The following is a 27,018-nucleotide window of genomic DNA, read 5'->3' on the forward strand; positions in this document are numbered from 1 at the left end:
GTTAGATTCAAATATATAATTTATCAATTTTTAATTTTCCATTGAATTTCCGTTAATTATAATTAAGACGTCATTTACACTATCAGAGCTCCATCAAAGATTATACATTTAATGAATTTAATAAAAGTGATGTTGATATAACGTGTATCTTATATTATACAAATCATAATTAATCGATAATGTATGGTTAAATAAACTATTGGTGAATTTTGTGGTGAACCATTAATTTAAACATATGGTCCACGGGTGCATTTGCTAAATGACCGGGTATCAGAGGTAAACATGACATTGAACTGGTATTCAACAGTGTTAAAGAATTTTTTACAAAATTGCAGAATAGTCCTTTGAATTTTTGTTGAGAGACACGAGATGCTGCTGCACATTTACCTAGGTACTCAAATATCAATGTTTTATCTCTCTTTTGCTTTTGCTTTTCTTTAATTGTTATTTTGAAATATAATTAAATTTATCATGTAAATATAAAAGTTAATTAATCATGTTGAAGCCTCAAAAAATCCCTAAATATCCAAAAAAAAAAAACTGTGAAGGGAACCAAATCGAATCAAAGAAGGAAGGAAACAAAAATCAAATAAAAGAAACTATCAGTGGTGGAGGGTTGAAATTTTTTTCTTGAACATTCCTCTAACCAGCGTGAGATGATTGAGTAACGCATGTGATAAAGCAAAAATGTGACATTAGTGTTCATGGATTAGCATCGTTGGTAGTTTATGGTGGAGTTGCTTTAATGCATCGTGGTTATGTTTACTCACATATCTATATCTTTGATGCAGAGAGGATCATCAAAAGGGCAATGATAAAAGCTTAGGATTCCCGATTCTCAAATTTGTCCAAAAAACTTTTACAAATTGATCCACAAATTATAGGTTGATACGGGGACTAAAGTGCAAATTGTATTACTAATTAATTACAAGTATTAGGTTAACGATCTCAACCATAAGTTTTTTTTTATTAATATATCTAATGGTTCAAATAAATGATCCACCGGTAAATCACCTAAAAGATGGTTCATGTACGGTATAGTTTACTATAAATTACTAGTCAAACTTTCGAACTCAAAAATATTTATAAAAAAAATGAGTAATAGAGCTTAGATATTTGAAAATTACATTTATTAATGGAGAAGTTAACATCCAGGTAGGATGAAAACTACTAATGGCTAAAATCAAGAAATCAAATCACAATAGGAATAGAATGAAAAATGAAATTTATTTCAGTGATTTGGCTAAGAAAAGAGTGAATTTAGTATTTGTTTCTAACTGCCTAGTTTTCATCAACAACAATTATTGAGTAACTACCCTGCACATATATATATATATGGTTATTATTTCTTCTCTCAAATCCTACTGTAGTAAATTACTTAGATCTAAAGCAATGAATTCCATTATAGATTAGTTGGAATGATCAATTCTTCTACGAAGGCACAAGTAAGCTAACAATCGAAAGACTAAGGCCATAGCTAGCAGAATCCACACTTCTTTTAATCCACCTTTCAAGTTTACAATGCCAAATGTAGGTGAACTCTGCAGGGTCCTGCACCCTCCCTTGCTTTCACAATCATATAATTGGTCACCTGAATACTGCACTTTTAGAAGAAGCCTGAAGCCATAGTACATGAAGGACAAATACTTCAACCACTTCATGAACTTTGGTATGTGCTGCACAATGGAAATGAGTGAATGTCTTACCCAAATGAGACTACAACATTGATATATATACAACCCATCATCCATCATTCTACAAACTAGCTAGTAACTTGTGTTTAAATTATAAAGATTTAGATAAGGAATGAATAATAAATTATCTGCAATCCATACGAAAAAAAGCTAATAATGCTAACACATCTTTTTTAATATACTTTTTATTATTAATTGAAATTCACTCGAAGTTAATAAAAAAATAAGACTCATGTCATTTAGTGAGTCTCTCGTGAATTTCATGTTTTGAAAAATGTGTGACTAACTTTTCTTAAAATACAATCAACTTTACAATACTTATAGTCTAAATATTGTTTACTGAATAGAAAAGGTATAAATTACTCTTTTAATGCTTTTTTTTTATTCAATTTAATCCTTTTATTATTAAAATGTTAAATGTGATCCTCTAATTATCAAAATATATATATAATGTAGTCTTTTCCGCTTATTTTGTTGCTAAATGACATTAGCCTAATCCAATGAAAAATGGACATATCATTGTTAATTAGGTTAATGTGGTTAAAGAAAAAATAGACCGAAAGGATCAAATGAAATATATTTTGGTAATTAGAGGATCAAATTTAAAATTTTAGTAATAGTGATGTCAAGTTAAACAAATTAAAAAAATAGAGAAATTAAAAGAGTAATTTAGCCATAAAAAAATAATTAATAAAATAAGAAATAGGGAAACATAATTAATTAGTTAAAATAAAAAGAAGTTATTTGTGCTAAATATTGTGAGAAAAGCTTTTACACTAAAACAATTGTATATACCTGGACATAGTAGCCACCTGTGAGAAGGAATAACATTAGTATTAAAGAAGCAGCTGTCCCTGCTCTTTGAACACTCATAATTGCAGCTCCAAATAGTTCTCCTGCCCCCTGGTAACAAAATTATAAATGTTAACAAATGAATAATTAATAAGCCACTAACTCATTCATTTTGAGTATTGACATGACTTACTTGACTTGTTATGGCAATTAACAGAATACTGAATAGTGTCAGGAAGAAGCAAGCAACAGTCCTCTTAAAGCCAGCCATGAAGTACAAGATGACCATGAAAAATGTAGGATACAAAACATGTGCCACCATGTCACATATAGTGCTACATGCATAGTATACACTTAGTCTATACATGTCAGCTTTCCTTTCTTTTATCAAGTAGTACTTCTCAAATGGAAAGACATAGACTGCTCCAAAAATACTTGAAGATGTCCAGAATATACAGATGTAGAAAGCCAAACCAACCTGCAACAAAGATAGTGATTAGAAGCTCAATCTTGTAACATTAGAAAACTAATAGCATGGAAATAACCTGATCTCTGAGTTGAGCTTCAGTGTTGGTTGAAGATTTCCACCAAAGGAGCCCTAACAAAAGTGCAATACCAAGTGCTTGAACTAGTCTTAGCTTATCAAAATAGTCCTTGCATCGTATTTTGAATGTTCTCCTGGAAAGAATATCAAATTGGTCCAACCAACTCAATGTCCACTCCTTCTTAACCTGAATGGCTTGTTGAAGATGTTTTGGTGTGTTTGCTCCTCTATGGTTCTCTTCTTTTTCTTTTGGTTCCAGTAGAGTTTTGTATTTGAGTTGTAGATACTAACATAATAATGAAACAGTTAATAATAAGCTAAGAGATTGAGCATGTACATAAATATAAAGGTCTAAGGAAAATCCTACTTCAATAACAACTTTTGAAGGGTCAGAAGATTCTTGATCTTGCAAGATATCAGTTGGAACACTTATGTCATTCACTTGTCCAGTTGCCAAGTCAAGCAAGAACTCTGCAGGATTCATTGGAATTTGTGGGGTGAATCTCAAGGATGAAAAGTACTCCATTGTGTCCTTAGCCTTTCCATAGTAAACAGGATAGCCTTCTGATATTAGAAGAAGTTTGTCGAACATATGAAAGATTCTGCTGGATGGCTGATGTATTGTTGTAATTATAGTCCTTCCAGCCTACAAGTAAATCCAATGTTACAACCCTCAACATACATGTTTATGCATTTAGGTTCTAGTGTTCTACAGTTGAGCAATTTATCAAAATAGAACATGATTAAATTTAGTTATAAATAAATACCTTAGCAAGTCCTTGAAGTGTGAGAAGGAGTTTGTTTGCTGCGGTGGAATCAAGGCCAGAAGTTGGTTCATCAAGTAGCAACAGTGAAGGATCAACAAGAATTTCATAGCCTATGCAGGTTCTCTTCCTTTCTCCTCCTGATATGCCTTTGAGATATCCTCCAACTATTTTTGTGTGGCGGCATCTATGGTTATGCAAGACATTATTTGGAGAAACATTTTTATGCCTTTCATTTGAAGTAACTTATGTTTAATTCTCACATGCACATATGAAATGTGGTTCAAAACACACCTTTCAAGGCCTAGCTCCTTGATAGTTGTATTCACTTTTGCATATTTTTGCTGCTTGCTCATATTGGTTGGCAGCCTCAAGAGTGCAGAGAAGACTAAAGTTTCTTCAACAGTTAATTGTGGGTAAAGCACATCCTCTTGTGTCACAAATCCAATCCTAGCAGGTAGGGTAAAAAAAGAAAATGAAAAGTATTAGCACACATTCATGTTCTATAAAAGGATCAAGTACTTGAAGTAACATGGATTGAGATTCCCTACAGTTAGGGAGCTCCTGAATTCATGCATTTAGATAATCAGAACCATTAAATGAAGATCAAATTACTCATACTTTATCTAAAAAAATTCTACATAAAATATGAATGTGAAATGAGAACCGTTGTATCTTTGTCTAATGGTTTCAATTCAAGAATACATGAATGTGTGAATGCAGGGAATCCATTTAACACAAATGATTATGTTAACCACTTAACCTCCTCTTGACAGCTGGAGTAAAACGAACATCATTGTATGTTACTTTTCCCTTTACATTGTCAACTATTCTTCCTCCTATGACTCTCAACAAGGTTGTCTTCCCACTGCCAGAAGGACCCATCAGAGCAAGAATTTCACCGGGGCCTATGCTTCCTGTGATGCCCTTCAAAATTTTCTTATATCTATCTTCTTCCACAGTGAGTTGTGTGGATACCTTTGACACCATTGTTTTCACAAGGTTACTAGAGCCTGCTTTTCTATTTCTCACCTTATACTCCACATTTTCAAACTGCACATCAATGAGAAATGAAGTGAATTATTTAACAAAATCAAAATAGTATAGTTATGATTCTTGTTGGCTTACCAAAAAAAATGTAATGATACTTGTTAGTTGTTATTTGACTCTGATTTTGGTCCATATGCAACAAAGAAATGCACACACACAACTATAGGAAAGGAATGCAAGTATCATCACACTCTCTTTACCACACTTTTTAACACATCACTTACTTTTTAACACTTTTTAACTTTTAACACATTACTTTAAAAGTTACCTGTTTAGATAATAAACCAATGATATTGTATTTAAGAGCAATTTAATTTTTATGCACTTAGTGTAAATGTTTTTACCATGTCAACTAATAAAAAATAATGATATGCATGATTTTTTAGGTAATTATTATAAAAATTAACAAAAAAAATCTTAACATATATAATATATATGATTGAATAACAATATATAAAATATTTATTGACTGTAAGTACATATACTATTTATGCATTAAAGAATCAATTTAAAAATATAATGTAACATTTTTCTCCTACAGCTTAAAGCCATTACTCCCTAGTACCTTGAGAAATATGGGGAGGGGGCGATTTTGTTCCATATTGGAACCTTCAATTTTTATGTCAATCTCTGAGTACTTATTTTGAAGATATGCCTGAGACATGATGTCTTTGTTGTGACAAGTGTCATTGTTAGTGGAACCAACTAATGGGGGTGACATTGACATGTCCACAATCTCATCCTCTTTCCCAATTTCCATGGTGAAGGAAGTAAGTCAATAAGAGCTAGTTTCAGGCAAAGTCTAGCAACGAAACTTTGATGTGTTGACTCAAGTAGTCAACTGTATCAAACCAATATCAAGCTTATATATAGAGGCAAAAGTTTGGTTGGTGTGACACACACTTTTCATGACAAGTTGTTGCTGTGCTCTGTCCTCACATACATACCCTTTAACCATTATCAATTGTTTTCGGTATATTTTCAACGATTATGATGTGCATAAAAACATGTCAAGAAAATGAATAAAATTTGGTTTGAGAAGAATCTGAACATGTAAAACATTCACTTCCATCGATATTCCCGCATTCCATTAGATATATGTCACTCATTGGTTTGCTTTTCATAAAACAATTCTTCCACAAAAAAATGAAGAGAAAAGAATGTGATTGCAATCATTGAGCCTTTAACGGAAATTCTATCTTGAATCTTTCTCTCAGACAACATTTAAAGGAATATACACCAAACAAAAAAAAAAATTCTCCTAAAACTTTCAACGACTTGCTAATAATTTCACATGCATTTAGATAGGGATGGGAAAATATTTCTAGATTGTATGGGCAAAAAAATTCTTGGAAGTAGAAAAACTATATGGATATGAGGATAAGTATTTATCTGCAATTATACATAGGTATAAGTATGAGTATAAGTATTAAAGTATCCACCTCCTCTTATCTCATATATATATATATATATATAAGATATATAATTAAGTAAATAATACATATTATGTATATAATTTTTTGTGAAAAAATAATTGTATTTTTTTAATTTAATGAAAATTACATTATTTTATTTATTCTGCTGGTAGTTGTAATTATTATTTTCATAGTCTAATCCTTAATCTTTTTATCATGTTCTAATTTTTATTGGTATTAGTGGACCAAAGCAATATATAGACTTGAAAAATAAACACTTGTAAAAATATGGAGAACTTGATTATAATAATAATGTCAAATATGATATCCATTTGTGTTTTTTTAATATATAATGCATAATTATAAGCTAATTAGTTTTAACATATTCTTTTTTTACATGTCTTAGAGAGTATCATCACCACATGATGTCTAATTTTAATTATACTTTTTATTAAGCAATTAGAATATTAACTTTAAGAATTACTATGTGATGATTATTTTTGTAGTATTGTTTATTTATGACTTGAGTTTGAATGAATCAATATTATATGTTTGTTTGTTTTTAATATTATGTGTGGATAGTTTTAATGTTATATTTTTTTAATTTAAAAATAAATTTTAATTTATCTGTGATAATTGCTTTAATTAAATTTTTTATTGATTTATAACTTTATCCATTAATAAAGTCATGAATGTAAGTATGAATATCCATTGAGTACGGACATAAAAACTAAGAAAAATTGCATTTTTGGTCCCCCAGTTTATCTCCAATTTTGGATTTGGTCCCCCTATAATTTAATTCACAAATTTGGTCCCTCAGTTTTATAAATCCTTGTAAAATTGGTCCTTGAAGCCCCATTTAGACGTTAACCGTTAACCTCAAACGTTGACTGTCACGTGTGATTGTCACATGTCAATGTCACGTGTCAACATCAGAGTGGTTCCTTGTAAAGACTTTATTTTTTTTAGGTAAAATTATACTTTTGGTCTCCCAGTTTTACTTTAATTTCAATTTTAGTTCCCTCATAATTTAATTCGCACATTTGGTCTCCTAGCTTTATAAATCTTATCATTTTGTTATTATCTTTTGCATTAATTCTTGTAATATTAATTTTTTTTAAAAAAAATCATAAAATCCTTTCAGAATTTTTATAAATTAGTAAAGTCTTTTCAAATCTTTTTAAATTTTGATAATATAAAAATCAGTTAAAGTTTAAGTATAAAATCTTAATCATAAAATATTAGAAAAAATCTGATAAATTATAATATTTTTAGATTACCTTTTAAAATTCGCATGATTTTTTTATACCAAAATAATCTTAAAAAATTTCAATCCAACATGCACCCTAAAATTTGAGCCACAGACTTGATAATTTCACTTAATAATAATTGCCTAACAAACACAGTTTCTTTCTACCAAAAAACCCATTTCCAATAACCTCAACGTATAAAACCCATTACCATTTTGAATGGGTAATTTCTATAGTACACTCAAACAAAGAAAGTATACCACCGCAAGCTACTTCTAAATCTTAATATGCGTCGACTACTGTATTGACCATCATCGCATCATCGTATAACAAAAAAGACCAATTATTGTCATACTTAATATAAAAGGCTAATTTTACAGCCAATATCAATCTGTATCTTATTCTTATCAATTTATCCATTGGAAATTTGGAATCCACCCCCGTAAGGATGGATTGTAATTGTGATGCTTCTATTATTGGTCTTTAATTATGGTTATGCTGTTTATGGGGGAATAGTCAGAGATGATATGTGGAATTTTTTGTACTGCTTCTCGATCTCCCTAAGGCATTGCTCAATCGGGCATAGATTTGGGCTCTTTGGCAGGGTTTATCAGTAAGTAGCAAAGGACTTAAAAAGGTTATAATTGAAATGACAAAAGTAACACCAGAATGGAAAATTAAATTGTGTTTTCCCAAAATTAGAATCATTTTTATGAAGATATGTAGATTCTGAGGTTAGTTCAGAAAATATTTATTTAGAAATGAATAATTGTTTTGAGCTTGGAATGAAAGTTCAGCAGTTAATGGAAAAGATGATTTTACCGCTCAAACTAGGTTTCAAAATGATTGTTTAATTTCAAAGGTTTAAGTGAATATATGGGCTTTGGTGTTGATTCCTTTTAAACCAGAGTGGTCAAACTTTGTAGTTTAAAAACATTTGTGTGATGTAAATATAAAATCAACACAATAAAGAGAAAAAAAGGGAGAATAAGATGCAAAAGATTTTTATACTAATACACCCCAACCTTGAGTTACGTTCAATCCTTATCCTCTAAGATGAAATTTTTTACTAACACAACCACCTACTTGCTAGACAAGTCAATCACTGGATTTTTTCCAATTTGCCAACAATCCATTAGACTTCAATCCTAACCAACAGCTAGACTAATAACACACTGGATTTTTCAGCTTGCTAGTCACTTATTGGACTTTGACACCAAAGTTGTGTGTATCACTACATAGATACATATTGTCCTTAATACAAGAGATTTCCTCTAAGGAAATAATCAAATCTCACCTTTATCTATGAAATTTTATAGATCAAAACACAAATGCATAAGTGGGTCTCTCTCTCATTAAGAGGTATTGAAGTAGGAATGACAAATTTCTCACACAATGATGCAACTCAAGTTTTCTCTCTCTAGATAGCTTCAACAATCTTCACAAAGGTCCCTTCAGTCTTCTTAAACATCACAAGATAGTCGTTGAAGTGGAGGCCCACAACATTGACATTTGTTGAGCAAGTTTGAAATAATGACACTTGTCCAGACTTGATAGTTATGCAAAATTGTTCTAAAGTTTCTATTATGAGCAACACTTCTGATGAACATTATGAAGCAACATCAAAATAATTTTGATGCTGCTTAGAAAGGGCCTGTTCTGATCTAGGTTCCTTTTGATGAAGATAACATGATATAGATATGGAGGTGAAATATCTTCATTATACGTAACACGTATTCACAACACAAAGCATTTTGAAGTAGTATGTTTCAATAGTTATCAAGTGAAGGTTACAATTGTTGGTGTGTCAGTGTTTTGTCCTTAGACCAAACTTTACAAAGTCTCTTCAATCTACATAATGACGTACTACATTTGATCTTCTTGAGGACAAGTCTCGGCTTTCAACTTGATGCATCTTGAAGTGCTATTAGCAACCATCTTCCGATGAACCCTCAATGTGTGTGATTGCATATGGAAGATGAAAGTTATCAAACTCATTCCTCTAATGGGTCAATTATTTTTCTTGTGACTGCATATGAGAGACATGATGTTGGTTTGTAGAGTAAATATATAGGTATTGTTGTGATATTGATTGATGGATCCTTCTAATGAAGTATCTCAAAATCTCTCTAGTCTTGATCCTGATTTTCTTTTCAAATCTTTATTATGAAGTTCACATTCTCAAAGCCATTTTCTTCATCATCCTAATAGTGACTTTGAGCAATTTTATTCTAGATGTTGGAAGCTCTTGTAGCTTTTGATGACTCTTCTCAGTAAGGCCTTTATTGATGTCTTACATTGTGCCAAAGTTGAGTACTCAAAGGAAAGAACTAATCTTCATCTTACAGATGAACTTCACACAGTTCTTTTGAGGTTTTACTCTGGACAACTTGTCTAAGACATCCTTTTTGAGCTTGTCCTGAACTTATTAGAATGCTTGTTCATTTATAATTTTCATGAACATATATCATTGAAATACTTAGCATATTTATTAGTTATCACCCATATTTCATAATCCTAACAATTTGCAGGGTACACCATTATATGCAATCTCAACAAAAGTTTAGCCAAAATGGAAAACCAACACACTCTTAATATCTTGAATCATACTAAAACAAGGTTAAGAGTAAGGACATCCATTGCTTAGTAAAGATATAACCACCAATAATTTTTTCATCTAAACATGATTTATTTAATATGATATCATTATATGGTTGGTTATCCTAATGCACACCAAACAATAAATATGATTAAAGCTTATAATTTTTTTTATCCTATTCTATTCTTATCATGTTACATGCCATAAAAGTTTTAAAATAAAAAAATATTTTCTTAAAATAAATAAATAATAATTTTTTGAAGTATAAAATAATTTTATATCACTTTTTTAAAAGACAGAAATTTTCCATTTTGACTGTATAATTTTTCTATTCTTTCAAGTAATTAAAAATTATTTATGATATTTTTAAAATATTTCTTTAAGACGTATTTTTAAAAATAATTATTATAAGACTTTGTCTAATTAATTCCAACTAAAAATGGGGGCTAAACAATCCTATTCCATTTGGCCCAATAAAATTGTTATAAACAATACTATATTATATTGGATTGACATTTTACTAATTCTAATTATTTTCTTAAAAAATTTCAAAACATTCCATGCATCAAATATTGCTTAGCGATACGACATCGTTTAGGCCAGACCAATAGAGTCAAGACTCAAGATTCTACACTCTCGAGTACATCATCCATCAAACTTTTTCATCCACCATACGGCGTCGTTCCGGACTTTCCTTACTTCCGAAATCACCTTCGTGGTTGCGAACTTGGGTCCCCAAGATATCAGATTCCACCAGGTACAGTCACAATGCTCAAATTTTGCGTTTTACCCCTTATGGGTCGGTGTTTGGATGCATGGCAAACGAGTTTTTTTTGTTTTTTGTTTTTTCTTAATTAAATTTTCTATTTGTAAATGGTATTCTGATATGTGGTGTTCAGTCTGTGTATAATCGTTGCAACATAATGGAATAGTGAGTGAGTATCTCAGATCATTCAACAGTGACCAAATCTTCATATCAGTTTTTCTTCTTTTTTTCCCTATTTTTTTTTTTAATTTTGGTTTTCTGAACAATCTAGTCCAGTATTTTAGCTGTAGATTGAAATCAAACTTTGGGCATGATGATATTGTTATCTTTTTTTATGACTTTATTGCAAGTTGAAGTTAGTTAATTGTTATTCTTGACAATTGACATGTATGCACCTTTTGGTGAATTTGCATTTCTGATAAAATTAAGGAATGTGGGGTTGCAAACTTACAATAAAAAGTTAGCTTGTTTTGTTATTTCTGGGCGTGAACTAAAGTACGCACAATAGGTTGCAGAAGCATGATTTTTAATGATGCCATCCAACTTTAACTATCTTATGTATATTTGCAAAACTGAGGCTTCCCTTTTTTTTTTTTTTGTCGGTTGTTATGATTTAATATATCACTTGCATATTTGTAGCAGCACTTCTGTCTTTGCCTTCTTTCTTTTTGGTACAGGAGATTTATGATCTTTTTCATGGCAATATGCTTTTGTTTGCTGTGATGGTTGTTGTTACTTGTTAGTCTACTCATTGGTGTCTTTGCTTGCTTTTCTTCTGATCATGGTTCTTGTGTTTGTTGGTTCTGTATTTATACTTAAAAAACAGACTATATCTTCTGCTTGTGGCTTTTCTTGCATCCATCTGAAGGATTTCAGAGTCGTGTGAATGTTTGCTAGAAACAAACTAAGAGAAGGTAACTTATGAAGCTCTTTCTAGGACTCAACTGAAAAGGAAGATGATGAAGGTGTGCTTGGTGATTATTATATAGTTGAAACTTGAAAGCACATTAAATGATCTCATAATGGAGCCCCAGACACGTGAAATAGAGGGTACCAAGGATGATGTCTCCATCAATCAGGCCAACAAAGACGAGTCCAGCTCTAGGATGGAAGGTTTTATCAAGGATGAATTTGATTGTGTATTAAATGAGAAGGAACCACCTGAAGGGCTGGTTGATGCTGGAGGAGGTTCATTTGGAAATGAAGAGAACCCTTTTCATATTGGGGATGAACCTTTGACAGTCTTGAAACAAAAAGTATGTTTCCTACAAATATCTCATAATATTCTTATCCTAAGCTGATATCTTGTCAAGAAAATATGATTTTATTCAGTTCTTTCTTATTTCTTTATCTAATATGTCCAACTGTAAAATGTGTATAACAAAGAAGTATTGTTGAATTAAATGTGTATAAAAGGTTGTATTTTGTCTTATGACTATTACATATGCAAAATTGAAGTATATGGTTTATGTGTTTTTTTTCTTTAGGCTTGATGCTGGACTAGATAAGATTTGAAACTGATAAATTTCAAATTCAGGAGAAAAAACTTGTTGATGAAGTATCTGTAAGGACTTCAGAACTAGCGCATCTTGAACGAGAGTTGGAGTTGATGAATGAAACAGCTGAAATGGCATTTAATAACCAACATTCGATTGACTTCTACATTGACCAGTTGAATGAACAAGTACAAGCTAAAAGGAATTACCTATTGACTTTGGAATCAGAGTGGTAGGTGGAATTGTTTAAATGATATTTAGCATAGATTATTTATTTGATCATGACATCTGTTATACTGTTATCTACAATTCTGGGTCAGTATATGCACAACGTAGAATAGTTCAATTTTCAAATTTGACCTTTCCAATAAGGAGGTGTGTGTAACACTTTTGTAAGATCAAACTAGTATTTCTTGAGCACAACATAATGTTCTTTTCTTTCTTGTAAGAGAGAGTGGGCAGTGGAATGATTGTTAACTTCACTGTATTTCAATGTGTCCCAGGGACACTGTAAGAAAACCCTTGGAGGAGAGAAAGAGAAGTCTCGAGGAGTCTCTTTATTCAAACAATCCAGATGCACTAGAAATGCTTCAAAAGTTGAGAGAAGCGCAGCAGGAAGAGCAGTTCATTTTATCTGAAATTATGAAGAGGTACATATCCAAAGTTCATTTTACATTAGTTTTGCCATTTGAAACAAAATTTTTAAGAAACGTAAGCAAAGACAGGTTGAAAATGCAAAGTTAAACAATAGGTTGAGATGAGCCTCTGTTTACTACATCTTTGTGAACCCTTTCTGGAGAGTGTAGACTATCATTGAATAACATGTTTTCTAGTTTTTTTTGGAATTGGTGGTTCATGGTACACTGCTTTTGCATATACCATCCTTCTTGATTCCCTTCAAGTGTGCTTAAATGAAGATAGCTGATTTCTATATCCTTTTTTCCCATGAGTGATAGATATGAAAACTTATTAGAAGTTCTCTTCTAGTTTTTTATGTATTAAGGTCAACGGGCTAAATTTTGTAATAAATAAGCTGACCTCTCATAAACTGTACATGTGTGACTCTGCTTCCTAGAAAGAGTCAAGAAACACATACAAACAGGTCAATGGCACTAGTGCAGCAAGCTTCATTTCTTTTGTTTAAAGAATTTGTCAATTTGTGTGTTGCATTTTTAATTTGTAATTGAAGCACAACTACTCTAGATTTACGTAATATACTGAGTGCATCAAATTTTCAACCAATTTCATCTTAACTGTGGATGACTTTTAGTAGATGTCCCCACATATTACATAATCACATTTACTAGCAAAATGTGCATGCCTTCTTGATTTGGAAGTTCCCTCCTCTCTCTCTCTCTCTTTCTCTCTCTCTCTAGGGAGGAGGAACATTTGAAACTTTCTGCAGATATTGAAAAGAAGCAGAAAGTAGCATCCAGGAAATCCTATACTGACCGGATAAAGGAGATTACAAAAAATAGTCGGAAACAAGACGCTGACATTGAGCGGATCTTAAAAGATACAAGGGTGGTTCAACTGGAGAGTAATTCAATCCAGGAAAGCTTGCATCGAACATATGCTGTCGCAGATGAAATTGTCTTTAGGTATGAAGTGTTATTATTTCCAGCACATCCACATGCCCACAAAAATACTACTAATGATTATGCACACACAAGAAAGAAGAATGAAAATTGAAAGATACTTGGGAAACTAAACATAGAGATGGAGACAATGAAGCACCCTGAGCTGAATATCATTAGGAATCTAATCTAGCTATGGATTCTTTTATTTTATGTCATGGTTGATTTTGTTTTTCACCAAAGGTAAGTAATGTGCAATTTGTTTTCCATTTCTTATCCTTACAGGGAAGCAAAGAAAGACCCAACAGGGCTGCATGTTTATAGGCTCCTGGTTAGCATCCACAAAGGTTTTGAACAAATATCTGAGAAAATTCTGGCAACTGATAGAATTAGAAGAGAAGTAGCTGAATATGAAACAAAACTGGCAGCCACGGCTTCCAGAAGCTTAGATGTGAGCGAACTAAAAGCTAATCTTGATGCCATTATTAGAGAAAAAGAATAGCCTGAATAACATTTGCAGTTAAGTTAATTTCAGGAACTCATTTGAAACTGGCAACCCCAACTTCCAGAAGCTTAGATGTTATCAATCTAAGCTGATCTTGAGATTGGTATTTGGGAAAATGAATACCTCGACAAACAGTTACAGGACATGTGACATTATTTCAACAAGTCATTGGGTACCACCATTTCTAACAGTCAATTACCATTCTTCATGTTTTTGTGTTGCAAAGTTCCATATAGGAACACATTATTTATTTGTTTCTTATTGTTTAAATGATTGAGGGGAGTATTCATACTTGTTTTGTCCATCGTTTGATAGTACTTGTGCTCCACTTTTATTCTAACTTGCATGAGGTTCTGACCTAAATTCCCTGACAAAGCAACTTTGGTATTTATGGCCTCTTTGATATCCAGACCTCCTTCACTTTTGGAAGCTTTTAGCATCTTTCAATGGACAAGTTGGGATGTCAGAGTGGTCACCAATAAGAGTGAAGAGAATGGTGAGCGTGTATGAGACGGCAAAGGCAATGATGATGGTAATGATATTGCAAGCGATCTAACCAGTAATGAAGTGTTTTTCTATGTGGTGATTGAGGATGTAATGCCTTATTTTTCGTAAAATAAATTAAAAAAATTATTTAAAAATAAATAGAGTTTTAGGAAAATAATGATGTTGTTGTAATTAAATAAATAAGAAGAAAGAGTTTTATTAATTAAAATAATGGTTTAAGGTAAACAAAACAAATATATGTTCTTAGAAAATAAAAATGATGTTTTATTTATTTATTTGATAGGAACTAAAATAGAATTTTTTTTATAAAATAATAATAGAGTAAATAATAGGCAGAGAGTATCCTAATATTATGTCAAGTTTTACATTTACTATACTTCAATATGCTCTTTCTTCCTCTCAAATCAAGTCTGTTTTCCCTTTTTCTCTTCCAAAATTTTTCTTTTTTCCGCATATACTTAAATTTGTCCTAGTAAAATTATGATCTCGAACTCATTAACCGTTAGATCGTCGTGAAATTTGAACACTAGGTTCGGAACTCATTTTCACACATCTCCACTGTTGGGATTCGCAAAATAATGTCCATGGAGAGAGAAACGTTCCTTGCACGAAGACAATTAAATGAAAGCTCCAATCCCTTCTTCTTTCTAACGCTTGGAAATCCTAGTAAAACAATCAAAGGAAAAGTTTGAGGAATTGTAGGAAACCTTTAGAGATATCACTGTCGGACTATACACATGAGCCCACTTGGAGGTAAGAGATGAATTTATCGCAATTAGGGTTACAATGAACATGTGTAGAGTTCCTTAGAGGATTAAATTAGGGTCTATTATGGGTTTTTATTGAATTATAACTCTTCCTTTACAATTATAATTACAATATTGTTGTGTTTAACAGACCAATTGATGTCATGATGTGAATTGGTTGATAAAATTGAGTGCTCTTGGTATTTTTTATGTTTTTGAACCTAGGTTTTTTATTCCATTGATTTTAATATGATTATGTGAAATTGTTTGAGGGGTTTTACTCCCTATGCTGTGAGAAGTACTTTTGTATAATTCATTTGTGTTTTGAACAAAATTTACTAGATTAGCATAATAAATTATTATATTGGGATCATGAAATTATGATTGAAACTGTGTGTAAATTATAAATTGAGTATGTGTTGAATTGTAAGATACATGTGTATTGAGATGTTGTGAGCTATGAACCATACAATCACACGACTGTAAGACCTTTTAAGGACGGCGAATATTGTGATATGATCTACTATGAGAACCCGACGAGTTTAATCACTTTAAGACACGACGAGTTAAATTTATTTTGAGAACAATTGAGGAGTTGTGTGTTTTGTACAGTTCATAGATAAAGCCTACGTGCTAAAATATTTTTTGGGTTGGACCTTAATTAGGAGGGAGAAGTCCTGACAGATTTTTCGGAGTGTAGGCCTTGGGGGTAAATACATTCGGTTTGAATGTTCCTTGAAGCCTATGCTGATCCCATATGATTGGAGCATTCTCACAAAGCAGAGTGACTCTGACTGGTCTCCCTATGATTTTAGCTAGTGAGAGTAACCTAACTTACCAGTGTGTGGTCTGTCTTGTTATGTACTCCTAGGTGTCCGATGAGGTTTTTCATTGACATGGTACCTCATTGCATATAAGATTCAGTCTTAGTATATTTGTTGCATAACGCTTATGTATTGATCAATATTGATTGGTTGAGTGATATTGTGTTTTAATCATTGAGTACGTGAGTGATGTGAAAATGTGAGATGTATAGTGTTGAAATGTAATGTTACACAATAAGTCATAGAATGACGTGAGATATGTTAAAGTAAGTTGTATTTCATTTATATCATATGTATATATCTACGTGTTGTCTTGTTTCCCTCTATTAGTTAGGAATGCGATAACTCACTCTTTATGTGTTGTTTGTGTTTGGATCCTGTGATGATATCAAACCTTGTGTTCGTGGGAATAGATAGTTAAGTGGATGACTATGAAGAACCTCGTGCTAGAGGATGTTGAACCCAATGTTATAATAGAATGTGACTTTGAGGCATGAGTTTTTGTATCAATTATATGAAGTTTTGGACATGTAGTTATTATCATTTTGTTTCACGTGCTAAGTTTTTAGTTCATTTTTTGGAGTTTTGGATGATCTTATTTTGAGTCGATATATTTTTATTATTTATTTGGACAATTTTTATTATGATGATAGAAAAGTAAATGCGAGCCTTTTACCCTTTTGAAATATTTTTATTTAAATGTGTTTCAAATTTTTTAATTAATTATGAATTCTTATTCCTTTTATTAATAATACATATATGTGTGAGATATAGAGTGCCATAGAATAGGACATGTTTTTCATGTTCTAAGAGTTTGTGTTTGAGATCAGTCATTTTTGTAAGCATCTGATTGTGTTAAAGTGTGAATGTGATGCTTCAATCTAAAATAAACTTCTCTATCGAGTCCTTATTCGTTATTTTGTTCCTATGTATGTAAATTTGTAGCTGAAAAGAGAAAATAAAAATGAGAGGATCTTGATCATTAAAAGGATAAAAATTATTTAATATAGAAGCATTTTCTTCATTCAAATAATAAAACAAATTTTTCGAGTAAATTATCATTTTGATCTTTCAGGGTCAGTTTTTCTAGTCCTTGAAATAAGAAAATTGATGAAAATGTTCATGAAAATACATTACTAGTTGTTCTAATTCTTATGCTAACACCAATTACTTAACGTTAACCAACATGTTCACGTGTCACATTTAGGATGCTTAAGTGGCTAATATATAGACATTTGTTTTTCTTTTTGGGGACTAAATTGATGGTACATGTCGAGATACTATTAATTGATTTTTTTTCCTATTCTTTTACCTTATATATTTGTTAAAGTTACAACTTCTTTGAACTATTGAAAGAAACATTTAAAAGAGTAGTGGGTGAGTTTGAATTATTTCAGCTTAACTAGGGAATTTAAATTTGAGTTTTAAGTGTGTAATTATATTAAATATTTGAGTAAGGAATCAATATAAACTTTGTAAACTTTGTTGAAGTAGTACTGGTGAAAAATTGATTCATGCTAATTAAAAAAAAATACGTTAACATTATTTAATTTTGATGGAATAAAAAATGAATTTATTTTCCAAAAAAAGAGAAGGTTGCTTGAAGTAAAACTTTAATTAAGTGAATGTACTCTGGAAATAACATTGTTAAATAGGGAAAACTTCTTTTCTTTTATACCAAAAAAATAGGAAAAAATTAGTTAAAATTATCTTATATTTTAGTTTATTGTAGTTAGATTTTTTTTTTATATTTCAACTCGAAAGGAATAATTTAGTGCACAATCCAATTTTAATATCTAAATATCATAATTATAATTTAATTATCATAAAAATGTAAAAAATAATTCAAATCATATAATTAAAATAAATAACGATCAATATATAAAATGTAAGAACAAATACTTATATCATAAAGAAATATAAATTATACCCAAATTTGAAAAGAGATAAAGAGAGGTTGAAGAAGATAAATGGATAAGAGAGTAAATACTTTTACACGAAGAAAGATTTGTATGTGTTTAGAAAAGGATATTTAAAATTAATTTGAAAGTGATATAATTTATGGTCATATATTTTTATTATAAAGCAAGTTAGCAGTAAAATTTAGTATACAAATGTTATTTAGCCCAAAAAATATTTAATGCATGTTTGATTTCACATTAAATATTCTAAAACCATGTTGAAACACCCCTTAACTTGATTTTAGATAATTTTTATGTGTTTGATTATACATGGAACAATAATTTTAGGTTAAATCAACAACTTTATATAGCTTTTGCATTAAATAAAATATTTTAAATTGAGTTTTATTCTTAACTTGCTTTTATAATTAAAAAATCAAAAACTCCAAAATCAATTTTTTTCAACTCATAATTTTGGACACAAAATTTATTCTCAAAATGAAACTAAACATAATTTGTTTTAATCTAAAATCATGTTAACTTGCTTTTTCTAATTTATTGTTGAACAACATGTAAGGAAGTACGGCCCAACGACCCAACGGCCCAACCTTCGGTCTCATTTAATGTTGTAACCTACTATCCTTTGCAAAGCATAAAACGACGTCGCGGCGTTTCTTCCCTGTAAACCCTAAACCCTAGCCGAATATTTTTGTCCGAAAAGAAAGAATAAAACACTGCTCGCAAACCACACTACACCACTTCTTCACTTTCCTCCAATGGCTCCCGCAAGGAAGAAACCTTCTAAGCCAAGCAAATCTCCTAAGAACCCTAAGAAGATCCAACCCAAGCACGATTCCAGCTCCGAATCCGAAGAAGACACGCCGCCGCAGCAACTGCAACCGGAGCAACTCGAACTAGGCGACAACTCCGATTCCGCGTCGGAGCTCTCTTCTGTCGGTGACGATCCTTTAGCCGACGATTTCCTCCAAGGAAGCGATGACGACGAAGGTGCTTGTCGTTCGCATGCACGCGTTTAGTGTATGCTCTCGTTCGAGTTTTGTGTTGCGATTGTACTCTGATGCTTGTGCTGTTATTTTGCAGAGAAAGCCTCAGGTTCGGAGTCAGGTTTGGAGTCAGGTTCGGATTCCGATTCGGATGACGATGACATTGAAAAGAAGTCGAGAGCTATTGATGAAGAGAAGGCGAGAGAGGAAGAGGATGCGGATGCCGAAATGCAGCTCAACATCAACCAAGAGTCTGATGAGTTCAGATTGCCTACCAAAGAGGTTTCACTTTTTAAAACTATTTTTTGCATTTTTCTTTGTGACCTTTATGACATGTTTGAATTTTCTTAAATTTTTGGAGAGTGTTTTTAGAACGATTTTTTTTCCCTCAATCTATTTTGAATGCAAAATAAGCTAATTGCAAGTGTAGGAGTGCTTGAATTTTGGAAGAGTAACAGAGGAGAATCAATAAGCTAAAAATGTGTTTTTTTTTTTAAATGTTGTTAAAATGTGTTTTTTTTAATTGGTTGTTGTAAGTATGGGAGTGTTTGAATTTTGAAAGAGCAACATAGGAGAACCAATAAGCTAAAAACACATTTTATTGGTTGTTGGAATGTATGTTAAAATGTTTTTTTTTTTTTTTTACTTTTAGGAGCTTGAGGATGAGGCTCTCCGCCCACCTGATCTTTCCAATCTCCAGAGGAGAATCAAAGAGAGTATGTTTGCTCTACTATTGACTGTTGTCATAAACGTTCTTTGAGCTATTCTGTAGAAGTTGTTGTAATTGTTCTAAATGTGTTTCTCTAGTTGTTCGTGTTCTTTCAAATTTTAAGGCTTTGAGGCAAGATGGGTCAACAAGAAAGGAGTATGTTGAACAGCTTAAGAAAGATTTATGTACGTACTATGGCTACAATGAGTTTCTAATTGGTGCTCTAGTGGAGGTTGGTATGATTATATTATTACTGCTAACATTTTGAACTTCAATTTCTTCCCAATTGCTATTGCCCTATGTGTCCATTTTTTTTACCTTGCTATGGCAGGACATGGAAAGGGATTTGTGTTTCATTATTGTGTAATGAGGGTTTGCATGAATACTTTGTATCTTGTTGTCTCAGATGTTTCCAGTTGTTGAACTCATGGAACTGATTGAAGCCTTTGAAAAGCCACGCCCTATGTGTCTAAGGACTAATACATTGAAGGTTGCATGTCCTTTTCTGTCATTTTGGGTTAATAAGTTAGTATGAATTTATTCATGTTCCGCACTGAGTATAAATTTTTCTTCTGCATTCACTCAGACACGCAGACGGGATTTGGCGGATGTTTTGATAAATAGGGGAGTAAATTTGGATCCTTTAAGCAAGTGGTCAAAGGTAAAGGATTCATGTCTTAATTTTTCTTTTGTCCTTTTATTTCTTTGTTGTTATATAGACTTTTTGTTGTTGTGTAGTTGTTATCATGAATACTAGCAACAATCTAATAAGAAACCTGGATGATTTTTTTTTTATTCTTAGGTTGGACTTGTTGTGTATGATTCTCAAGTGCCTATTGGTGCCACTCCGGAGTATATGGCTGGTTTCTACATGGTAGGCGGGCTTTTTACTATTGCATTTCATTTAATATTGTATGATGCACTTACAACTAGTTCTTTAACTGTTTGTAGCTGCAAAGTGCAAGCTCTTTTCTGCCTGTTATGGCTTTGGCTCCTCAAGAGAAGGAACGTGTCATTGATATGGCGTAAGTATAAATCGTTGTCTATGGACTATGGCTTATTAAAATGACTTTTGTATGCAAATGTTAGAGAGAACTTCTATCTGTTCCCAGTGTGATTGAGCCTATCACATGGGTTTCACATCAAATTCTCAGCTAATGTTTGCAGTGTGCATATGGCAATTTACAGTTCCTTAAAATTTTACTTATCATATCTTATGCAATAGTTTGCTACATATTCTAAGACTTATTGGTTTGAGTAGCAATATAGAACACGTGTCTTTTTTGCAAAGCTTCTGTTTTCCTGAAGAAGTTTATGCTATTTGCAGAGCTGCACCTGGTGGTAAAACAACTTACATTGCTGCTCTAATGAAGAATACTGGTGTGTTTTATGTTTTTAGTTTCCCATGCATTTCAAACTATGTTTTTAGAAAGAGGAGCCAAACAGTTTACTTTATTTTGGATTGTAAACTTTGTTTTTCATTCTTAGATAAACTTTACATGAGTTTAGGTATTTTTTCTGCATGAAAAATCATGCTATAGTTGTGCACATAAAGTGCAAAAGTGAACGTTCAGCATCTACATGGAACTTTTTAATCAAACCGTGACACTAGAAAAAAGCATTATCAGGTGTTACTTCCTTGATTTGTTATGTCTGTATTTTTCCCTGCTCTTTTTTTATTTTGGTATTCTTACAGTCAGTTGGATCTAGGAATTTAAGTCATTGAAAGAATTGTTCTTCATATGTTGGATCTCAATTTTGCTTCACGTTTTTGGTTTGTAAATTCATGTTCCGGTAATCCAGTCATGCAATTTTTTTTTATGGCAGGAATAATATTTGCAAATGAAATGAAGGTACCAAGGCTCAAGTCATTGACTGGAAATTTGCATCGCATGGGTGTATCTAATACTGTAGTGTGTAACTATGATGGAAAGGAGGTTAGCATCTTTTGCCTGTATTAAATCTACAGAAAAAAATCTTTAATGTCTTTACTGCTATTAGATTTTATTGTGATTTGATTTTGTTTTTGATTTGACTATCCATCTGGCTTCTCAGTTGTTCTGCATAATTTGTTAGGTTTGACTAATTGTTTGGTTATTTGGTTGCCCTATTTGTGTTGAAGGTAAAGAAAGACTGCTTCCCTCGATATTATGAAATGCTTTGTGACAAGAAAAAACGTAACTGAAAGAATCTGGGACTGTATCTAAGACTGTAGGCCATTATATGAACAATTATATTATTGGCAAATTGTTAGTCATTTGTAGATCAGAGCATAATCTCCCAACCCATTCCAACAATCCAACTTCACTGCATCACTTAGATGACCTTCACCTCCAACCTCAATTTCACTTAACTTATTCAAAATCTCAGATTGAAGAGCTTCTAACCTATCTGGGTGGGTTGAAAACTGTCTCAACTTCTGTTCATGCTCTGCAAGAGTGGTTTCCTCATTGTTGATCTCAGATTTCAAGTGCTCCATCTCAACAATCATCTCTTCAATGATTTGTTGTAGACTGTCTTGTTGCACCAATGACACCCCTTTCCTGAGTGCATAATTTAACTTCTCTTTAACACAAGCTGATTTCTGCTCCTCCTGATTATGATTCCCTTGCAAGTTGCAAGTCCTCAATTCTTTTAGTCTGATTTTCAACATCACCACATATTTGGATAATGGTATTTGCTTTTCCAAAAAACCTCTTTCTTTCCTCCTTCACATGCTCCAATTTATTCAGAGATTCCTCCAGATCCCTTTTATATCTCTCAATATCTTTGTCCTCCTTATCATGCACATCTATAGTTTCCTCATGAAGTGTAGCTTCATCCTTTTGTGAATGGAGGCCACCACCTACAACCCCATATACAGGTTGTGTTGATGAAAGATTTTCATGATTTTCTATGCTTTCTCATCAATTCTTCCAAGGAATCAATATTTGCACTAGCAGAAACCGGATTTTCTATTTCAGATTCTGACAAGGCATCACCAACTAAGTCTTGCAAGTTTCTGAACTAACCAACAACAGTGAAATTTGTTCTTCAATTGCAGCTTTGTATTCCAATATATCCTTTAATATTTAAATAATGTTTAAACTAGTTATAATAGGATACTGTGAACGTATAGACTGAACCCCTAGAAAATCATCTTCTGTCCTTTTTGCTACAAGAGTTGTTGCTGATTTTGTCCATTTCATTTATTAATTTTGTATGTTTTCCTTGGTAAATGTACATGAGCATTTTAGTTCAACTTCAGATTTTCACATGTCACTCCATTTGTCAGTCCTATATTTTGTAGGTCGTATAATGATATTGTGTGTGGTAAATGCTAACATTTGCTTAATGACTATATTGTTCTATTTCAGCTTCCGAAGGTTTTAGGTGTCAATGTTGTTGATAGAGTATTATTGGATGCTCCTTGCAGTGGAACTGGGGTAAGAAATTGTGAATAGTATTAGGGAGTTTAATTTTAGGGAGATTTCTTGTCTCTGTTTTCCTTGAAGAACCTAGAGAGGGACTGAAGGACTTTCTGCACGCAGGTTATATCCAAAGATGAGTCAGTTAAAACCTCTAAAAGTCTGGAAGATATACAGAAATGTGCGCATCTACAAAAGGTAATTAAACTTTGTTGAAGTTTTTGTTTAAGAAGATTAGCAAAATTAGGTTGGGTGTGTGAGCAATGAAATATGCATCTTATTTTGATCTTCTGTAGTTTGTTCTCTGAGATAAAATGATGGCAAAAAAACTGTTCTTTCACTATGAAATTTCCTTTTTATTGGTAAAATCATATCTTAAACCTTACTAATAGGTTTTTTCCTTTTTTTTTTTTTTCTATAGGAGCTCATTCTTGCAGCAATTGACATGGTGGATGCTAATTCAAAATCTGGGGGATATATTGTTTATTCTACATGCTCAATTATGGTTGCCGAGGTTCGTTTTTCAGTTGAATCTATTAAGTTGATATGCTCTTTTTGCTTTTTTATTTGTCATATGTTTCTAAATTTTCTTTCATTAAATATTCTTCAGAATGAAGCAGTTATTGACTATGCACTCAAAAAGCGGGATGTTAAACTGGTTCCTTGTGGACTTGATTTTGGGCGTCCAGGGTAATGATTTTATTCCTGTTTTCTCCCCTGATAAGGCTGGTTTTGATTAGAAGTTATGTATATCATTATATTATGACATTTTCTTTCCATCAGATTTACAAGGTTTAGGGAACAACGTTTTCACCCTTCTTTAGAAAAGACAAGGCGTTTCTATCCTCACGTACAGAATATGGATGGTTTTTTTGTGGCAAAGGTATGTATTCTTAGTTTGATGAATGGAATTTTGATTAATTAAAGCAAGATTGTTGGAATACAAAGTCTTAAGTATAACCAATTTACATTTTTATCTTATTGATTTGAACCTTATCAAATTTTCTTTGTTAACTTGTGGTTTGAGTTTAATTTTACTCACGGGAGTGCAATATATATAAAATATAAATCGTCTCAATTATTTTTAGTATCCAACCTCTTAGCTGGAAAAGTTCAACATTTTTTACTGCCGTAGTTAATCATAGAAGTGACTGAAGCTGAAAGTACTGTTATTCATATGGGCTCAAAACAAATTCATGGTTTTTATACTCTAATATTGCAGTTGAAAAAAATGAGCAGCTCAAAACCTGGGGCAAAATCATCAGAGACAGCCGAGAAGGAAGAAGACACTACCACGTTCGTGGAGGAAAAGGAGAAATCAAGTTATGGCATAAAAGAAAATGGCAATGTATCTTCTGAATCCGAATCCAAAAACGGGAAGAAAAGAAAATTCCCCTCGAAACCAAGTAATGGTCTAAAAGAAAAGGGCAAAGAATCTTCTGAATCTGAACCCAAAAAGAGGAATAAAAGGCTATTTCCATCTAAGGAAGAGATTTCAAAAGCCAGGTTAGATGTCTTCTCCGTGTTTGATATAAACCTTGGGCCCCTACTAATAACACTTTTAGAGAATATAATCTTGTCTATAAATTTATAGCAGCTTATGGGAATAATAAACCTTCCAATGAAAATCTAAGGAATTTGTGATTCCTGCAGGGAGGAGAAAAGAAATGCTTTAAGAGAAAAAAACAGAAAAGGTAGCAAACGACAGAAGAAAAAATGATCAAAGCCAGTGGCAATACATGAGAGGCAGTTTTAGCACAGAACAGACTCGACTCGACTCGAAGATGGAAGTACTGGGGTGTTTGCCTGTTATGGGAGTGTACCCTGGAATCAGTTGCATGCCCTAATCTAGGGCACATTTTTGTTTTGTTTTTAAGAGGTATATTTTAACTTCCATCTGCAAAGGTGTATATCAGAAAGAAAAAATATTCCTTTTTCGTGGCATCAATTAATTGGAGTTTATTTTCTTATCATTATCTTCAATCTTTATCTCTATTGTCCTGCATGTTAGTTATCCTTCTTTCCATTACACGTGCTTCAGATGCTACTGTTATGTTTTCATGATCAAGTCTATATTAAAACTCTTTATAAAATAAGATTTTGGTTTGGCACATGTCAATACTAAGTGAAAAATTTTCCTTTCAATTTTTTTTTATTTCTCTTTCTCTTTTTTTTTTCTCTTTCATGTTTATATTTATATGACAAAATATCTTTATCATTCTATTAGCAAAATAATTCTACTACTATTATTATTATGTTTAGAATTAATTTATTAAACATTTAAATTATAAATTAAATTAGTTTTAATTTTATGATAGAAATCACAAACATCAATCACGTGAAAAACAATTTAATTAAACATATTTAATTTCATGATCATGACAACCACTTAATCCCAAAAACATTTATAAAAACAATGAATAAATGATCTGAATATTTATGTTTCAGGATGGCAACACATTTTATTCATGCACCAATTAAATGCGTACATAATTTTGAAGTAAAAGTAGATTTGGGAAAGGTATTAGCTGTGCATCTAATTCGTATCAGCAACCATATTCCAATCAAAACACATACCTCTCTGTCTCTCTCTCTCTCTCTCAGGACAAACGGATGCGTTGCTTTTTAGCTCTTGCTGTTAAATAGTGACCCCCACAAGCTATTTCCATACATAAGAATGATAACACAGTATTTAATGTTACATTATTTTCAGTTCAGGGTTTATGTATGGTAAGAAAGAATGCAAAGCCATTAAAAGTAGTCCCTAACCACATGTTAATGCAAAAATGAAGGGCTACACCTGTCATATTAAAAGCATATTAACCACTTCTTAATGCACAATTGTATGCAGCAACTGGAAACTGCAAGTAGTACTCAAATATAGTTCAAACGAGTGGGATTATGTGACGATACCTACTATTATTCAGAATCAATTTATTGAGAAAGTCAGAGGATGTTTGGTTTGATTGTTTTTTGTTTTCATTTTCAAATGGTAATAGAAATGCATTTAGTTAGATTTTTGAAAACATTTTCAGTGAAAATATTTCCTCAAATGAACCAAAAACTGGAAACAATAAAATCTCGTTTTCAATATTTTCAGTTGAAACCAGGAATCTTATTTTGAGTAAAATGAAAACGCAATGGCAAGGAATGTAATTTTAATCAAATATGAAAATGTATTTTCTTTTGAAAATGCATTTTCAGTATTTTTATTTCTTGAAAATAGAAAACAAGAAGTGAAACCAAACATGTTTTGAGAATTCTAATTTTTTTAAAATGAAAACAGAAAATAGAAACAGAAAATAAAAATACAAACCAAACACTTCCTTAGTCGTCTAGGATTTTTTTATTTTATTTGTTCATGAGTATATCTGAATCTAATATTCTGAATTTTTTTAGTCTATGAGAAAAACTCACCTGGATATCACTTGCAAAAAGAACTCTTGATCATACCATGGGGAAAATTAG

At 31.9% G+C, this 27,018-nt stretch overlaps 3 protein-coding genes across 7 annotated transcripts; 2 read left to right on the forward strand and 1 right to left on the reverse strand.

Annotated features, from left to right (window-relative positions):
* Positions 1-1,340: 1,340 nt before the first annotated feature.
* LOC114394927 (ABC transporter G family member 26-like) lies at positions 1,341-5,657 on the reverse strand. The gene is made up of 9 exons (XM_028356611.1): positions 5,410-5,657; positions 4,558-4,847; positions 4,089-4,244; positions 3,798-3,981; positions 3,398-3,676; positions 3,032-3,316; positions 2,680-2,964; positions 2,490-2,597; positions 1,341-1,676 (listed from the first exon to the last, which is right to left on the reverse strand). Exons 1-9 carry the CDS (start codon positions 5,602-5,604, stop codon positions 1,410-1,412), a joined length of 2,049 nt encoding a protein of 682 aa, XP_028212412.1. The 5' UTR covers positions 5,605-5,657; the 3' UTR covers positions 1,341-1,409.
* Positions 5,658-10,735: 5,078 nt separating this feature from the next.
* On the forward strand, positions 10,736-14,762 carry LOC114394404 (coiled-coil domain-containing protein 22 homolog). 4 transcript variants are annotated; one of them, XM_028355974.1, is made up of 7 exons: positions 10,736-10,865; positions 11,701-12,130; positions 12,412-12,602; positions 12,874-13,020; positions 13,747-13,971; positions 14,233-14,398; positions 14,483-14,762. In XM_028355974.1, the coding sequence occupies exons 2-7, from the start codon at positions 11,897-11,899 to the stop codon at positions 14,492-14,494; spliced, it is 975 nt and encodes a 324-aa protein (XP_028211775.1). In that variant the 5' UTR covers positions 10,736-10,865; positions 11,701-11,896; the 3' UTR covers positions 14,495-14,762. The 4 variants fall into 4 exon arrangements, with proteins under 4 accessions (XP_028211775.1, XP_028211772.1, XP_028211774.1 ...); XM_028355971.1 differs by having other exon boundaries at positions 14,233-14,762; XM_028355973.1 differs by having other exon boundaries at positions 10,747-10,865; positions 11,802-12,130; positions 14,233-14,762.
* A 4,325-nt stretch (positions 14,763-19,087) lies between these two features.
* On the forward strand, positions 19,088-25,526 carry LOC114396753 (probable 28S rRNA (cytosine(4447)-C(5))-methyltransferase). 2 transcript variants are annotated; one of them, XM_028358896.1, is made up of 17 exons: positions 19,088-19,438; positions 19,532-19,716; positions 20,087-20,150; positions 20,242-20,375; positions 20,550-20,633; positions 20,730-20,804; positions 20,946-21,017; positions 21,095-21,168; positions 21,471-21,523; positions 21,971-22,080; positions 23,500-23,568; positions 23,674-23,748; positions 23,972-24,064; positions 24,161-24,240; positions 24,334-24,433; positions 24,773-25,056; positions 25,204-25,526. In XM_028358896.1, exons 1-17 carry the CDS (start codon positions 19,207-19,209, stop codon positions 25,268-25,270), a joined length of 1,851 nt encoding a protein of 616 aa, XP_028214697.1. In that variant the 5' UTR covers positions 19,088-19,206; the 3' UTR covers positions 25,271-25,526. The 2 variants fall into 2 exon arrangements, with proteins under 2 accessions (XP_028214697.1, XP_028214696.1); XM_028358895.1 differs by having other exon boundaries at positions 23,972-24,240.
* Positions 25,527-27,018: the final 1,492 nt, after the last annotated feature.

The sequence above is a fragment of the Glycine soja genome, chromosome 18, assembly GCF_004193775.1.
Source record: "Glycine soja cultivar W05 chromosome 18, ASM419377v2, whole genome shotgun sequence".
NCBI lineage: Eukaryota > Viridiplantae > Streptophyta > Magnoliopsida > Fabales > Fabaceae > Glycine > Glycine soja.